The sequence below is a fragment of the Stegodyphus dumicola genome, chromosome 1 (assembly GCF_044657685.1).
Source record: "Stegodyphus dumicola isolate Sdum_Otavi_A_Nest chromosome 1, ASM4465768v1".
Taxonomy (NCBI): domain Eukaryota; kingdom Metazoa; phylum Arthropoda; class Arachnida; order Araneae; family Eresidae; genus Stegodyphus; species Stegodyphus dumicola.
The window spans coordinates 145,014,294-145,033,074 of NC_140768.1; the positions used below are offsets into that span (position 1 = coordinate 145,014,294).

Genomic DNA, 18,781 nt, shown 5'->3' on the forward strand with positions numbered 1-18,781 from the left:
TTCTTAACAAAGTCTAACTAACCTAATCTTCTTCCGAATCTTCCTTACATGGTGGATACACTTTTATTATGGATTCAATAAAATTACTGAATGATTTTTTTTCCGAATTTGATAAAAAAAAAATTCTCTTTATCACATCTACAATTCACTTTAGACAGCGCCATACAATCCGAAAATTATTCAACCCTACTTCACACAACACACAATGAAGCTTAATACAAAATAATATACATCCACAGATACTTGTCCAAATCCCCCCCTTTTCCGATTAAAGAACCGTAATTCGTCCATTAATATCACATGACATATCCCATGATCTCTCATTTCCCCCACACAAAATAATGCGTAATCGGAACTGAGTACTGCTCACATTATTACCAAAGTCCCAGGTAGTAACCTTTATCGCCTCCAAAATGTCGCCAAACTACCAGTTATCATATTGTAAAGATCAACCATATTTTTTGGCTACTTGAGGTGATATTTTTGCGTTTAGTTATTGCTTGCTCTAAAACTGCTGTTAGTGATGTTGTAATTAAGTATCAGGAGATTATAAAGGAAAATTTAAGGTGGGAGTTTTCAAACAAACGTAAAATTTTGGGAACAGATATTTTATGTATGAATTAACAATAGAGTATGAACTTTTTAGAGGATTTTTGATGGATTGTCGATTAATGAAGGATAACATTTTCTGTGAAAAATTAAGATACCATGCTGGTTAGTTAGTCAGAAAAAGTCATCGAAAGGTAGTATTTGCAAGAAATGTACGGCTGAGAAATCAATTAGGCTAGGATCTTGATTTGCCTGTAGTAAGCTCAGTTTTTCTAGAATTTTTTTTTTTTTTTTTTTTTTTACAACGCGAATTAATGGAGTTGCTTATGCGAGAATTTCTGCAATTCTCCGATTTAAGTGAAAGCAGATTTCTTAGTATATGAGCAATGCAGAGTTTATTCAATTTCTGATTTTTAAGTGAAAAGAGATCGCTATATACATGGACAAAGCCAATGCAGTGCGCAATGCAGAGGTTGTGCGCGGTGCCTAGTTTGTGCAATTCCATGATGTTTTTTTAAGTGAAAATAGATCGATATGTACATGGGCAGAGCCAATGTAGTGCGCAATGCCGAGGTTGTGCGCGGTGCCTAGTTTGTGCAATTCTAGGATATCTTTTTAAGTGGAAATAGATTGATGTGTACATGGCCAGAGCCAATGTAGTGCGCAACGCCGAGGCTGTGCGCGGTGCCTAGTTTGTGCAATTCTAGGATTTTTTTTTAAGTGAAAATAGATCGATGTGTACATGGGCAAAGCCAATGTAGTGCGTATTGCCGAGGTTCTGCGCAGTGCCAGGTTTGTGCAATTCTAGGAGGTTTTTTAAGTGGAAATAGATCGATGTGTACATGAGCAGAGCCAGTGTAGTGCGCAATGCCGAGGTTGTGCGCAGTGCCTAGTTTGCACTATTCTATGATGTTTTTTTAAGTGAAAATAGAACGATGTCTACATGGGCAAAGCCAATGTAGTGCGCAAAGCCGAGGTTCTGCGCGGTGCCTAGTTTGTGCAATTCCAGGATTTTTTTTTAAAGTGAAAATAGATCGATGTGTACATGGGCAAAGCCATTGTAGTGCGTGGTGCCTAGTTTGTGCAATTGTAGGATATTTTTTAAGTGAAAATAAATCGATGTGTACATGGGCAAAGCCAATGTAGTGCGCAATGCCGAGGTTGTGCGCGGTGCCTAGTTTGTGCAATTATAGGATTTTTTTAAGTGAAAATAGATCGATGTGTACATGGGCAGAGCCAAGGTAGTGCGCAATGCTGAGGTTGTGCATTTCTCTGATATTTTTAAGTGGAAAAAGATGGATGTGTACATGGACACCGAGATGTTTTTTGAGCGAATACGGATCGTTGTGTATAAAGGAAAACAAAATAATGTATGATGATGAGCTGTAATGCAACGTATTTTATATACAATGTTTAACATATCGTTTGCGTATTTTAAATTTGTATTGTTGTTTTAATTGTGAATTATATTTAAGACATCATTTTTCATTTAAATTGTATTTTTAATTTTTTGGTTTTGATATGTTTATAATGCTTTCCGACTTACGATATATATCGATAGCCCGACGATCTACTCAACAGTAGCAAAACTGTAAACTTTGACCCTATAAGTAACTTTAGCTCATTAATTTAATACGGTAGTATTTGCAATCGTAATTGCACTTGATAATATGAGTTCTTTGATAATACAGTGTCTCACAAAAGTGATGGGCACTTTTGCTTTACAAAAGGAAACTGTAATAAAATAAATTAAAATTTTTTGTGGGTGTGTTTCATACTTCAATTTAGTAACAATTATCACATAACATACATTTTCTCAAAATATTAATTTAATAAAAATACAATTGTTTAGAACGGAGCAAAAAATGGTTCACATAAGTGATGGGACACCATTAGATACTACTACGTACTATGCAACAAAAATCGTCTGAAGTAAGCAATAAAAATATTTTTTGGGGTTTTTTATTTTTACTCAAAAGTAATTGGCAATAATTTATAAAATCGTCTGCAGTATTTCTCTCCAGTTTGTTTTGGAATTTTTGTGTTTTTTATCTCTGTGAAGCCATGAATGCTAAACGAAAAGAAACTTTGCCTGAAATTCAAAAATTAGTTATTAATTTGCATATTGAACGTGGAAATTCTATTAGAGAAACTGCTGAAACAGTTAACCTGAGTCATTCAACAGTTTTCAGTATCATTAAACGATATAAAAAGAATCATATGATTCAGGATAAAAGAAGACCTGGCCGACCATCAAAGCTATCCAATGGAATAAAGCGAATTATCGTTCGAAATATTAAAAAAAATCCAAGAATGAGTGCTCCTAAAGTTGCTGCTGATTTACAAGCATTATATGGAGTAATTATTAATCCTGAGACTATTGGAAGAGTAATTCAATCTGCTGGATATCACGGTAAAGCAGCCAGGAAAAAATTCTTCATGAGTGAAAAGAATAGAAACCTCAGACTGGCTTTCGCAAAATCCAACATAAATAAGAATTCTGATAACTGGAATGAAGTTATATTTGCTGATGAGAGTAAATTTAATATATTTGATTCTGACGGTAGAATCTTGGTGTGGATAAAACCCAAGGAAGAATTTCGCAAACACACCATTTCTTCAAAACAACAATTAAAATCGGTGCTTCAAGAAGAATGGGGTAAAATCACTCCAGAAATCGCAAAAAATTAGTCGAATCCATCCCAAGAAGATTAAATCACGTTTTAAAAGTAAAAGGAAATCCAACAAAATATTAAAACCTTTTATAAAGTAAAATTTTTGGATAAATATTCGATGGAAAAGTAAGTGTCCCATCACTTATGTGAGCCATTTTTTGCTCCGTTCTAAACAATTGTATTTTTATTAAATTGATATTTTAATATTTTGAGAAAATGTATGTTATGTAATAATTGTTACTAAATTTAAGTATGAAACACATCCACAAAAAAGTTTTACATGTTTTTTTTAATTTATTTTACTACAGTTTCCTTTTGTAAAGCACAAGTGTTCCATCACTTTTGTGAGACACTGTATGTGTATGTGTATGTGAAGCATTGCTTAGTGTTCCTAATTTGTAGTAATTTGTAGTATTTATTTTCTTATAATATTTTCTTTCATTGCGAGAAATTAAATTTTTTATTTATTTATGTGTAGAATTCTAGTATGCCTGCCTACAGGGAATATAATGTGATTTGGGAATTTAAGAACCTGTTTTCATTAATGTACTAGAAAATAATGAAAATTGTCTACTTACTGGTATATAAGGGATTATGTTGTTACGTAGCAAAACATTAATTTGTAAATATGATAAAAATTGATATGTTCCAGAGTATTAATAAAAAAAAACTTTTTTTTATTTGTATAAATGCTAAAGCTTAAAAATATTTGAAAATACTGAAGCTGTATGAAATACAAGTATGAGAGACTGCAACGTTCTTTATCGTTGTAATAACTGGTAGAATTCGCTTACTGTATCATGATAATTTTAAATATAAACAATTTATTATACTTAGTTTCAGTTACGCCTAAGCTCAGAAATGTAAATTTAAAGAATTTGATGTTAATTTACAATAATAAAAACAATTCATTATTTTTTTTAAAGAGAAAATAGAAATTATGCGTAGCATGGAGAATACATTGTGACGTCACACCAAATTATTTATTAAAGGTGACATAGCTAAAGGTTTGCGGTATTGTTTTTAAAATTACATCCTTTTAACATTAATCATTTTTATTAATCATTTCTTAATATTTCTTTCTCTTAAAATCGTGTATAATAGTCGTAAACTTATTTCTATTATCCACGATTTCTGGTGAAATCAAGATGGCCTCCATTTTTTGAAACACGGAGTTTCGTCGAAAATCTGGATGGCAACCATTTTTCAAAACAACGTATTTCATGTGCTTTGGCGCCAAACCAAATTCGTCAAACTTTGAAGGTGGGCTATACTAAAGCTGTTCCGAAGAAAGTTACACAGAGAGAAAACGAAAAAATTTCGATTGACAAATTAGTCGGTATTCTCCACACAGCGACTTGAACAGCGGAATTTTTGTAACTGAACAAGAAATTATGTCTGTTTATAGAATTAAAGAGAAAGTATTATCACATAACAAACGAAGCAACTTAAACAACTTAATTGAAAGAAATGTTTAATAAAGTAAGCAAATAAATATTAAGCTTTTTTTTTTGGCTGATCTTTGGAATATGGTAACTGGTAGTTTGGCGACATTTTGGAGGCGATAAAGGTTACTACCTAGGACTAGGTAATAATGTGAGAAGTACTCAGTTCCGATTACGCATTATTTTGTGTGAGGGAAATGAGAGATCATGATATATGTCATGTGACATTAATGGACGAATTACAGTTCTTTAATCGGAAAAGGGGGGGAATTTGGAAAACTGTAGTACTATATTATTTTGTATTAAGCTTCATTGTGTGTTGTGTGAAATAGTGGAAGTGTGCGTGCCACGTAATGAAGATTCTGAAGATTAGGTAAGTTAGTATTTTTAATCATTTGAGGATATTATTTTTATGCATTGTTCTAAATGTAAGGAGTAAATAAATTAATATGATATTATTGGAAAATTGTTATTAGCAATGATTTAGTTTAAAGTAATTAGGATTGTAATCTAATTTTTATTAATTTAATGTATGTGCTTATTTATATTTTAAGTTAATTAAAAGTGTTTTTTAATTTAATTATATTTTAATTTAATGATCGTGATTTTGTGAGTTATATGTTTGTAGTATTTTGGAATACGTTTGAGTAGAATACGTTGAGTGTTTTCATGCATTTTCGTGAAATTTTTCTAATTTATGAGAAAAAAGCAGAGTACATGGATATAGTGAAGAGTGTGCGCAATGCCATTTTTGTGCAATTCTGAGGTGTTTTTTTAAGTAAAAATAAGTCGACGTGTACATGGTTTAGGGATATTTTAATTAAATTATAGTTATTTTGTGAATTTTATGTTTGTAGGAATTTGGTATATGTTTCAGTTGAAGTAAACGTGCATGGACGTAATTTAAATATTTGACACTAAGTATTTGTAACCGTTTGTAATGTTTGCGGCATGAATTCGTTGGTGACGTTTATAATATAATAGATAATTTAGAGGTAAAAGTTTTTGGATATTTTATTTATTTTATACGTGGAAATGTTCATCCTTGGAAAGGGTGGATACTTTTTCGCGATCAGGTAATTTCATATATGTGCTTTTTACCAAGTTTAAAGATTCACAGAATTTTTTTGCATTTTCGTGCAAATTTTTGTAATTTATGAGAAAATAGCAGTGTAGATGGATAAAGTTAAGAGTGTGTGCAATGCCATTTTTGTGCAATTCTGGGATGTTAAGTAAAAATAAGTCGACGTGTAAATGGATTATGTGTATGTGCTATTCTGAAATAAGCACGCAAGGAGTTTGTGATTGTGAACTTTTTCCCAATTTTGCAGTTACCGTAATTTCCGGAAGAAACGCCGTGGCATTTACGTGTTTAAAACTTAAATTTTCAGCGGGTGCAGTGTTTCTACCCATGCCGCGTTTAGGTGCACTAAAAATAAAATATTTCCTATGATGGTCATTGTACATAGTTTGGATGGCCTTGTCATTGTGCATAGACTGATGCTGTTCTCACACAAAAGACCACTCAGTTGCTTTTTGCGAACGTTATTTTATTTACATTCTTTCCCTTGAACGGACCTATATGCCTTATTCACCCTAAACGAGATCTCAGAACAATAACATTCTTCCCCCTTTCAAATCAACATTCTCATCAGTTCGAATAGTCTCTCTCCTCTGCCATTCGATGAATCTTCCAGGACCCATCCTCTCCCCACCCCTGCCTTTTCTGCAATTTTTTTCAAAGGCGGACACGACTCCACCTGCCTTGCAATAACGAACTCTGACGAACTCTTCAGCATGAATGGATTTTTCTTGGCATTCTGCCAGATACAGATCCCATCAGTTTGGGTACAAATACTTGTTGGATAGTTTTTAAGTAAGAAGGGAGCGAAAAATTTTTGAAAATGTCCCTAAACGGCACAGGAGCTATGCTGCTGGTTTTAAGGTTAATGTAATTTCATGTGCTGAACAAATTGGAAATAGAGCAGTAGCTCGAGAGTTTGAAGTGGACGACAGATGTATTCGACGTTGGAGAATTGAAAAAAAAAACTTCTTAAAAATATGCCACAACAGAAACGAGCCAAAAGAAGTGGTACTGTAAGGTGGCCAAATCTAGAGGACGACCTTGCAAACTGGATAAAGGAGCAACAAGAAAAGGGAATGGCAATTTCGACTGTAAAAATTCGCTTACAAGCAAAATTTATAGCAAAACGAATGAACATAAATGATTTCAAAGGAGGTGTAGCAGATTTATGAAAAGAAAAAATATTTCTGCGCATACTAGAACAACAGTCGGGCAACAGTTACCAATGGACTGGCAGGATAAAAAGTCATCTTTTCTAAAACATGTGACAGCTATTATTGACAAAAAAAAAACTTCTTCGGTCGCAGATAATAAATATGGATGAAACGCCGTTAGCTTTCGACTCTCCTGCAAACAGAACTGTTGATGAAACTGGTGCAAAAACTGTATCTGTATTTATGACGGGGCATGAAAGAACGTCATTTACATGTGTGTTAGCTTGTGCCGCAAACGGTGACAAGCTAAAGCCGATGATCATTTTTAAACGAAAGACTATTCCGAAGGGAGATTTTCCTAATGACGTAATTATTTGTGCAAAAGAGAACGGCTATATGTGCGAAACAATCATGCATGAGTGGCTACAAAAAGTTTGGCAGTGTCGTATGGGATCTTTTTTCCAACCAAAGGGGTTATTGATAATGGATTCCATGCGTGCTCATTTCTTTGAGTCAGTGAAAACCAGATGTCAAAAATTGTCTACGACCAAAGCAATAATTTCTGGTGGTTTGACAAAAATCGTACAACCGTTAGATTTATCAGGTAATAAATCCTTCAAAGCTGAAGTCCGAAAGCGGTGGGAGTGTTGGATGAATGAAGGATTGCATACGTAAACCAAAAGCGGTAAAATGCGTAAAGCATCTTATGAAGAAATTGCAAAGTGGGCAGGAAGTGTGTGGAAATCGGTAGAAACATCGTCAATAATAGCAGGGTTCAAAGAAGCTGAAATTATATCCTTAGATAAAGAGACTGTAAACCAAGAGGATGAATGTGATGATCTGGAAGACTTAGATCAGGATTTACTAAATCTTTTTAATTCAGATAGTGAAGAATCATATTTTGATGGCTTCATATGATGTATAGTTTGCTGTAATTCGTAAGTAAAATTTAAAATTTCCTTTTGTCATCCAAATTTAATATTTCGTTGTTGCAACATTTTTTATAATATAGTCTGAGTATTACAAATATGGGTTTCTTTAGTGGGTAAATATATTTAAGTATAAGTATATACGTGAAGGTAAATATATTTTCCACATTTCTTACCTTTAATTTATTTTTGAGTTATGGTTTCATTTCATGCATTTTTTTTAACTGGTATGTCATATATCAGGACTTAGGTTGAGTTTTTGCATCTATACGGCCCACGACGATGTCACACGCAATTTAATCTATTGCGGCGTTTCTGTGTAATTTTAATTTTTTTCCCGCCATTTTTCTCGAGTGCGACGTTTACGCTGATGTGGCCTTTCTTCCGGAAATTACGGTAATATTTGTCATGATTAAGCAGTTTCGTTACATAAAATTTCTAGCATAAGTGTAATTTGGCTAGTAGATTGTTGGAAAAAGTGTTCAGTAAGTAAAAAGAAAAGAAACATGTCTTTACTTCGTGAAGACAAAATGGCGGCGAAAAAAAAAAATAGAATGTTGCTGTAGCAGAGTTGGTCGCCAAATTTTCGCCAAAAAATTGCCAAGTTACCATAATCCAAAGATCAACCTTTTTTTTTTTTTTTTTCTTGTAAATTTTGATACCCTTTAGATCGTAATTGTTCTTTATTTCATAAATTCGGTTTCATATTTTTAATTTTATAATTTCTGCATGCCATCTTACCAGATTTAAACTGATGATCTATAATCCGGAATTGCCGAAGTTCCGACGAGTCCGGATTAACGACTTTTCACTGTATTTGTTTCAAAGTATTTATTTTAAATAAATTTTAAACAGTTAATTAAAAAGAAGCTAAATGTTATTCAGTTGAGTACAGTTTTTAATAAAAAAAATTGAATTATGTTGGTATAGAGTTTAAAGAAACTAGTTTTTACAGAGGGCCATACCTAGTAAAGTATAATCCAAAATTTTGTACTGCAGCACTTACTGTTTGTTGAAACAGCAAATTAGATTTTTTACAAATGATCAACCTAAAGTGATATTTTACTTAAAGTGTATTGCTTAATATCATAGATTAACATGGAACTGGTTTAATAGTAAGTTTAAATAAGTGTAGTCAAATTTTTCACATTTCCCTCAGTTCATCACATCAATGTTTACTTATCTCCATAAGATGGCCTGCACAACCTGATGTCTTTTTTAACTTTATTTATTAACAACAATGCTCTATACAAATGCATAATATCCAACAGTCGTTTTGTATGCCTCCTGCAATGGCACTCAACTATTCCTCATATAATTACGTGATTACCTCCCATCTTTTATTTATATTTATTTTCTCATGTGCTTTTATAATATTAGGCATTCGTTTATAGCTGTTTTTTCTCAATTGAAAGTGGGGAGAAGGGTTTCATAGATGATTAAATCTTTAAGTTTTTTAAATGTTTTAACAGCTGATCTTTGGAATATGGTAACTGGTAGTTTGGCGACATTTTGGAGGCGATAAAGGTTACTACCTAGGACTTTGGTAATAATGTGAGAAGTACTCAGTTCCGATTACGCATTATTTTGTGTGAGGGAAATGAGAGATCATGAGATATGTCATGTGACATTAATGGACGAATTACAGTTCTTTAATAGGAAAAGGGGGGAAATCTCGAAAAAATCTGGAAATTTTGTACAGTCAAAAGTCGTTAATTCGGACACCCATAATCCGGAATGATCTATAATCCGGACCTCAAAGCTACAAACTTTCTGCGCATGCGTCGCGTTCACGCATGCGCACAGGCGTTTACGAGAGCGCATAAGACCCTTACAGCTGCGAATATGTTTGTGCGCATGCGCGTTTATACGCTAAGCTAAAGTTATCTAATTCAGTTAATGTTGCAGATTGCGTTGTTCCTTAATCTTCGAATTGGATCCGGCTTATTATTTTTTTCAGACTGTTAGAGCAATTTTATAAAAGTAAGCTTGAACTTTCGATTATGTCAAATAGAATTTCCGATATATATTTACTACAAAGCGAAAGTATGTTTTGAAATCCGAAATCTGTTTATCAATTTCACGCTGCTCTGCGGCAGAGGGGGGGGCAGAAACGTCATTATTAGATTATGATAGATTAGAAAGATTATGTCAAATAGAATTTCCGATATATTTTTACTAATATGTAATTTGTATCTACAAAGCGAAAGTATGTTTTGAAATCCGAAATCTGTTTATCAATTTCACGCTGCGGATTGGAAGTTGATCTGTCAGCACTATCCTTATCTTCAGAGCAGATGTTTTTATTTTATTTGGTTTATAATTCCGTACTAAATGTAGTATTTCATTTCGATATACTCCGTCTTTGATACGATTTAAATCAAGTTCCTCGTCATTATAATTCGCTTCCAATAGTGAAGAAAGTGACCCAGAGGTTATTGAAAACGAAAACATTTCGATTGACAAATTAGTCGGTATTCTCAACACAGCAATTATAGGACTTGAACAGCGGAACTTTGTAACTAAACAAGAAATTATGTCTGTTTAATAGAATTAAAGAGAAAGTATTATCACATGAAACGAAGCTACTTGCATTGAAGGAAATGTTTAATAAAGTAAACAAATAAATATTAAGCTTTTTCTTTTTGTAAATTTTGATACCCTTTAGATCATAATTGTTCTTTATTTCATAAATTACGGTTTCATACTTTTAATTTTGTAATTTCTGCATGCCATCTTACCAGATTTAAACTGATGATCTATAATCCGGAAAAATCGATAATCCGGAATCGCCGAAGTCCCGACGAGTCCGGATTAACGACTTTTGACTGTATTTAGCTTTATTCTGTGTTGTGTGAAACAGGGTATACTTTTGAGTGGAAGTAAATGTGCATGGAAATAATTTAAATATTTGACACTAAGTATTTGTAACCATTTGTAATGTTAGCGGTATGAATTCGTTGGTGACGTTTATAATATAATAGATAATTTAGAGGTAAAAGTTTTTGGATATTTTATTTATTTTATACGTGGAAATGTTCATCTTTGGAAAGGGTATATACTTTTTCACGATCAGGTAATTTCATGTATGTTCTTTTTACCGGATTTAAAGATGCAGAAAATTGTCATGCATTTTCGTGAAATTTTTCTAATTTATGAGAAAAAAGCAGTGTACATGGATATAGTGAAGAGTGTACGCAATGCCATTTTTGTGCAATTCTGGGATTTTTTTTAAGTAAAAATAAGTCGACGTGTACACGGTTTAGTGATATTTTAATTAAATGATAGTTATTTTGTGAGTTTTATGTTTGTAGGAATTTGGTATACGTTTCAGTTGAAGTAAACGTGCATGGAAATAATTTAAATATTTGACACTAAGTATTTGTAACCATTTGTAATGTTTGCGGTATGAATTCGTTGGTGACGTTTATAATATAATAGATAATTTAGAGGTAAAAGTTTTTGGATATTTTATTTATTTTATACGTGGAAATGTTCATCTTTGGAAAGGGTATATACTTTTTCGCGATCAGGTAATTTCATATATGTTCTTTTTACTGGGTTTAAAGATTCACAAAATTTTCATGTATTTTCGTGAAATTTTTCTAATTTATGAGAAAAAAGCAGTGTACTTGGATATAGTGAAGAGTGTGCGCAATGGCATTTTTGTGCAATTCTGGGATGTTTTTTTAAGTAAAAATAAGTCGACGTGTACATGGTTTATGTGTATGTGCTATTCTGAAAAATGCGCAAGGAGTTTGCAATTGTGCACTTTTCCCCAATTTTGCAGTTAATATTTGTCATGATTAAGCAGTTTTGTTACATAAAATTTCTAGCATAAGTGTAATTCGGCTAGTAGATTGTTGGAAAAAGTGTTCAGTAAATAAAAAGAAAAGAAACGTGTCTTTACTTCGTGAAGAAAAAATGGCGGCGAAAAAAAAAATAGAGGGTTGCTGTAGCAGAGTTACCATAATCCAAAGATCAACCGTTTTAACTTCTAGTTTAAATAACCATTCATCAAAATATTAGTCTCTTCCAAGCTTGCAATAGTAATATTTGTTGCAATATGAATTTTTCTTGAAATCTTTTAGTAATACCTTAAATAATATATCGTTTTAATAGTAGATGTTTGATATGCTTAAAGTCATTACATGTAGGAATTGATTCTTGAATGATAATTTTTGTCATTTCATAGGAACTAATAAATATGATACATATACCACATTTGCTCTCTTACATTGATGTTCACATTGCAGGATTTACATATAAGCTACACAAGCTATAGCTTATTGCCCCCACCTTCTTGTGCTCCTCCCCATAAAAAATTAAAATGTAGTATAACAGACTTATATAGGTCTCATATCTCAAATAGCTTAGAGCTTTATCAAATCTAAATCTGGCCTGGGTGTTCAAATTGATTTAAGTATAACTTAATGTCATCATTTGGTTCAAATTTTTGAAGGAGTCTATATAAATCAGTGGTAACAGCAAGGGTATTGTTTTTCACTCCTGTGTTAATATTGTTCCCATTTAATTTCCTGTAATTTTAAGCTTATTTAATTTGCAAAAATCATACTGCAATCAGAAAAAGAATTTTCAATGCATAAAATCAGTTTCTGGATCAAAATTTCTTTTTTTGCAGATACTGTTTTTTTTTTTTTTTTTTTTTTTTTTTTTAGGCATTGCATACGTGTAGAAGATTATGCACATTCATTGTGAAGATTAATTTCATGATTGTTCTTACTGTTTCTAGTGCTGTTCTTACTGTTTCTAGTGCTTGGTAAAATTTTCTTTTCTTGGAAAAACAGAGAAATAGTTTTTTAAATCAGGGGCAAACTGAAAGTAGTAACAGTAAAAGCCCAATTATCTGGCATTTAATTAACCAGAAAGCTCAAGTAAACAGAACATTTTCGAATTTTAGAAACCTCCAGGTAAGTAATAGAGAGACATGTAAAGCAGTTATAAAGGATGTATGAAACATTGATGCCAATTGGTGTTTTAATGCCAGTAATAGATAAGAATGACTTCACAATAATAAAATCTTCGCCTTAGTTTCATCAGGTAAGAGGAAGCCAATGCATCATGTTATTTTCCAACCTTTTAAGCCTTGGAGTTTTTTTAGATGTTTCGGTAAAAAAAAAAAAAAAAAAAAAAAAAAAAAGGTCTACAAAATACTATTTGTTAGAACTCCCTTGCAACATATTAACAAGTTTCTACCCGAGTTGTTCCTACTACCAAATTATTCCACAAACAACATTCAAAAGCAGATGAGATATTCAGATGAAGTTAGTGAGAAAACACATGCAGACAAGTGTGCAGATAAGATCTGTGGTGGTGAATAATAGACCTCTACAATGAAGATGTCATATAGCATCAGCAGGCCCAGAAGGTTAAGTTAAAGATAAGCATCTCCTCCTTACTTCCATGGAAGTTTTGGACACATTTTTCAGTAACTTTTTTATTGACCACATGTGTCCTTTAAAATATTACCTAGAAAGTTAATATTGTCAGAACTAAATTATTATAGTATGTTAAAATTTTGATGAATGGTTATGTTAAATAACCATTCATCAAAATATTAGTCTCTTCCAATGTATCATCAAAATATATTCTTCTTCTTATGTTTAGAACAAAACTTTTAAATATTTTTAAAAGTAAAGTTTCAACTTGAATTTAAGCAGAAACTTGATTGCTTTCTCAAGGAGACTAATATACTGGTGGTGAATCTGTCACACGTGAACCCATTTTGGGTGACACTCATCACACATTTCCAGAGCTGTCATCGGAGACAAAAAATTAAATAATACAAAAATATTAGTCTCATGTTAGTGGCTTCGTAATTGTCAACACGGCTTGGGTTATGTCGGGTGCATTCTTTGTAGACAGATGCACTTAATTGCTGTGTTTGTTAGGAATGGGAGGCAAAAGTATAGAGTGTATATTCTGCATGTTGAGAATTTTTAAGTGAGTCATCGAAACTGAAACTTATAAGTATTTTTTCTTAGGTATTTTGAGAAGGCCATTACAACTTGTGAAATGGAGTGTGTGCATATATACCAGAATGTAGTAAACTCATTACTGAACAGTTCAGTGAAAGGTTCAGCCAAGTTAGAAACCTGGAACAGACTATGGAAATAAATAAATATCAGTATGTGGTAATGTACAGTCCTTTGGAATGAGAGGATTTTCAATGAATGCAAATGATGATTTAGATATGCAACATGCAGATTTTCAAGATAGCATCTGAACTCATGTGTTTGCCAATTTAAAGGCAAAACTGGAAAATTTTTCACAAAATCATTGTAATAGTGAAGAATGCAATTACAAACTAGAAATTTTGAGTGCTTGTAATGGATTTTGTAACAGTTTAAGCTGCATAAAAGATCTAGTGATGGCCTGACTAAAAATTTCTCTCTCAACTTATTTTTGTTAGACTTTGTTCTCAGCGTTAAATAATATTAACAAACAAAAGAAACTGGCTAACAGATGAAGTTAGTGAGGCTTTCTTGGCTTTGAGGTGTTCAAAATATGAACCTTCAATTGAAAAATTAGCAGACACAATAAATCATAAGTGTTTTACATTTTTTTTTAAATAAATAAATATATCTATCTGTCTGTTTTGTTTTTTTTTCACAGTGCTCACATGTTTTTGTATTCTTGTACCATTTGATTATCATTGTTAGTGTTATTATTTTTCCTTAAATGCAAATTAAAAAATTAATATCAAACATGAAAATAAAAAAATATCAGAAATATAACCTTTCTTATCTAGGGCTGAAAATATCAAAAAATTATGAATATTTTTATATGTGATATGGCATCAGAGATCAGCTAGAGTTTTTTTTCAAATTTTGACTTTTTAATCTCAAAAGGTTTACCATGATTGGACTAAAACATGTAACTCTAGCTGTATTTTGTTCATTTTTAAATCCCACCTTTTATCTAACATACACTGCATGATACAGATTATTTGGGTATCCTCAACTTGTTGATGACCTGATTAAATTTGTTCCTTTAAACTTCTACTGGAATGATTGGTGCATATTTGGCGGCATGTCTGCCATCTTAAATTGTTTGATGGGATTTCATAATCAGATAAAATAGGTTAACTTTAATATTTTTAATGCCTACAAAATACATCAAATTGTATGTCTGAATTTTTTTTAATTTGCATAATTTTAATATTTATTATATATTGAACTATTCGAAATTTTCACATTTCTAGCATTGTCCAAGCTTTCTGGATTGTGAAAATTTTACTATACGTTTACTGATGAAATATAAGCTTTACAAATTGAATGGAATATTGCTGTAAAAAATTGAAGTTGAGAAACTAAAACATTAAAAAAAAATAAATAAATAAAAATGAGTGCATACTGAAATGAGGTTTGCCATATCATTAAGGTTATCAATATAGGCAATTTATCATTATTGACCGAAAGATTGACAATCTTAGACAGGATGCTAGTCGACAGGATACTAGTATTGACAGGATACTAGTCAGCTTTTGTATAAAATAATGAAGTCTTTACTGAGATGAATGGTAAAGACATCAGTTTCACAATTTAGAATTTTTTTAATTAATATTTTGAAAAAATTTAAAAATATTTTCCATTATAATTTTTTCTTAAGTTAGAATGAAAACTTTCACTATATGTCATATTTTCTTTCTAGAAATGCCTCGGTTACGAGAAAGAAAACCAAAAATAAAGGTAGAAGATGTAGATAATGATTTGAGTAATGATGATGATGAGGCCAGTGGTGATAATGATGATACTGATTATGAGCCTGTTCCCCAGAAACAGCTCAAACGGAAAAGAAATGTTGAAGATGAACTAGTAGATGAAGAAGTCGCTGTCACTGAAGGTGATACTAACAGTGTCCCACTTTCTAAAAGGAGAAGAGCTGGTAATAAATCTGCTCCAAAACCTAGGACAAAAAAGATAAAATCCGAGCAGCTGTATGTTAATGATGAAGTGAGTTCATTTTTTTATAAGTTATTAATTTACTTCTATTTTTTTAATGCTAAAAAATAAAATTGATAATATTTTCAAATTTGGCAATCTTTGATGCTTTGAATGATACTTCTTGATAAATTCTTTTTGTCATTTTTATTCAGCTATTGTAACTAAAAGAAATATCTGTGAATTATTATTAGCGAACTAACTATATACATAGATAAAAAGTTCGTCCTTCCCTCCCTTTTTTTTAAACATGTGAATTCTTTTGTTGTGCACTTCTAAATTTATCAGCTCATTAACATTTGGGTGGCTAAGATTAGTTTGTTTGCAAAAATTTTGTTTTGTTGGTGTTGTCAAACTTTTAATTCAACAAGAGAAATTCGTACCTGGTTCTTTTGGTCACCCGAGTTTCTCAAGAGAGTAAGTGATTAAACCTGATTTAAACATTAATCCTTTACTAAACACAATAGAAAGACATACATGATTGTATGACGGTACACTTTACTTACTCGCTACATCAGAACACTTATTCTAATCAGTTATAGCATATTAACACCATCTATAGTCTAAAGATTGGGAAAGAATTTTAAATTCGCAACATTTACCGGAGTCAAAAATTCTTCAGAAGATGAAAAGTTTTTTCAGTGTTGGTTGAGAGTTCCAGAGAACATAATACTTACATACATCTCCTAAAGAAAGCTCCATTTGGAAGGCTGACAGTGCATGAATGGCTATAGCCATCATATCCAGGATGCAGTTAGGTCGCAGTGCCCGTTTGCTACAAAAGTCCAGGCACGATGTCATCACTTATCAAAAACCACAGTATTCTCTCGAAGTTCTGTAGGCCAATTCATTGGTTTGTGATTGATGACCTGACCTAAGGTCAAGAAGATGATTTCCATCTTTTCCAAATTCAGTTAAGTAGATCTTTTCATTTTCAAAAGGTGGTATTTAGTGGAAGGAAAAATGTTCTTAAGGAAAGTATTCCAGTCTTTTTAATTTAATGCTGTTCAGCCAGCCAAAGTTCTGTAGTTAACAGCCATTTTTCTTACTCTGTGAATTTTTTATATTGTAAATAAATCTCTGAATCCAAGCTGTAATTTGTCATACCTTGCTAAATTTGCTGAATTTCCATATGTCAAAAAGAGTTTCTAATTCAGTTCTTAAAAAAAAAAAAAAAAAAAAAAAAAAAAAATCTATATTAAACTCATTTAAACAAATGAGAAATTTCATTATTTGGTTATGGCCAATGATCTGTACCTTTCCTTATCTAAGATGGTCCATCCCACCATAGTTCCTTGTCTTTCAGAGTGATTAAATTTCATCTTCTAGACAGCAAATCCACGAAGTGTTTTTTTTCCTGAACAGTGATTCTACCAATCTAAATTAGAAAGAGTTCTTATTTCGGGTAGAGACTTTAAGGTACCCCTTGTATTATGGCGAAGTTGTTGTTTGATTTATCGTCAAGTTGTTTCATTTATGGTAGCCTGAGTAGTTGAATGTTATGGAAACCCTATTGTGATGTAATCGGGTGCATGATTCTGGGAAATTTTGAATCATGAGATGTTTTGTAAGCATTTTTGTGGTGTGTGTTGGTTTGATTCTTTAGACGGTATAATGTAGTAAGATTAAATTGAAGTTTCTGTACGATTTGGAGCGAAAGGGGAAAAGAGCTTTAATTGACTGGTGTGTAAATGAAGGTTTACTTAGTAGCCATTATAAGTGTCTTGTATGTAGGAAGGATATGCGTCTAGTCGAATGTAAAAACCGTTTAGATGGATTTGAATGGGTTTGTAGGAAGAATGGTTCAGATGGTCACTATGTGAAGCACTTGATCAGGAAGAGTACCTGGTTTGAAAAAAGTCATTTGAGTATGATTGATATTTTGATTTTTATGTGGCTCTGGGTGTACGAAGCGAACTAGAAAATCATGGTAAGTGAATATTTGCTTTTGGTAGTGCTTAAATGTATAATATGTTTTTCCTTTTTTATGTTATTTTATTGTTTGGTTTAAAATGTATTTTATTGAGATTATGTATTTTTTGTTTGCCTATATTGTAGAATTTGGTGCTCCTTTGACTTTTTAAGTGAAAATATATCAATGTGTGCATGGACAAAGTAAAGGGAGTGCACAATGCAAGTTTGTGCAATTCTGGGATTTTTTTTTAAGTGAAAATAGGTCGACGTATACATGGATAAAGTTAAAAGAGTGCACAATGCCATTTTTGTGCAATTTGGGGATTTTTTTTTTAATGTGAAAATAGGTTGATGTGTACATGGATAAAGTCAAAGGAGTGCGCATTGCCAATTTTGTGCAATTCAGGTTTTACTGCTAAAAATCGCCAAGTTTCGCCAAGGGGTACCCTAAACTATACTTTTACCCTTATTTCTTCAACTGTGTATTTACAAACACTTTAAATCTTAGAGAATTGCCTTTGATCCACTGAAGAATAATCATGGAGTCGGACCAGAAATAAAATTTAGTATTATTCGGAAGTTCCAATTTGTTTTTGAATGCACTGAAATAATCTCTTACAAAAGCTGCAAGAAGTTCCAATCTAGTTAATGTTATTTCAAGTACTGGTGCAACTCCTGTTTTTCAGACTACTGAAGCTGAACAAGATTTCCAAAATTGTCGAAATATAAAAAAATTACAGCTCCATAGGCATTCTTTATATTCGTGTGCATTCTTCATATTCAACAGTTTTTTGTTGTCAATGCTTATACAATCTTCCTTAGAATTTCAGTTATATCCAAGTATTTTACAAGATTAAACTGATCTTGAAGGAGCTGTATATTTGTTTGCCACTTATGTTGAATCTGTCTTCTTCTAAAAGAAACTTCATCTGCGAGTATACTTCAAAGGGAGATTCATCTCTTGCAGGCTATGAAAAAGATCATTGACATTTAATTTTGTTACTTAGGATTTGGGATGCAGTTGGGTAATCCTTTTATTTATGTGGTGTTTCAATGTTGCATTTAGT

At 32.1% G+C, this 18,781-nt stretch overlaps 1 protein-coding gene across 2 annotated transcripts in view; it reads left to right on the forward strand.

Moving 5' to 3' along the window:
- Positions 1–18,781, forward strand: part of LOC118180321 (S1 RNA-binding domain-containing protein 1-like) — a 155,332-nt gene that overhangs the window by 6,047 nt on the left and 130,504 nt on the right. For both annotated transcript variants that reach the window (XM_085821568.1, XM_085821573.1), the window contains exon 2: positions 15,511–15,812. In XM_085821568.1, coding sequence (XP_085677694.1) covers positions 15,513–15,812 — 300 coding nt within the window. In that variant the 5' untranslated portion in view covers positions 15,511–15,512. The remainder of the gene's footprint in view (positions 1–15,510; positions 15,813–18,781) is intronic.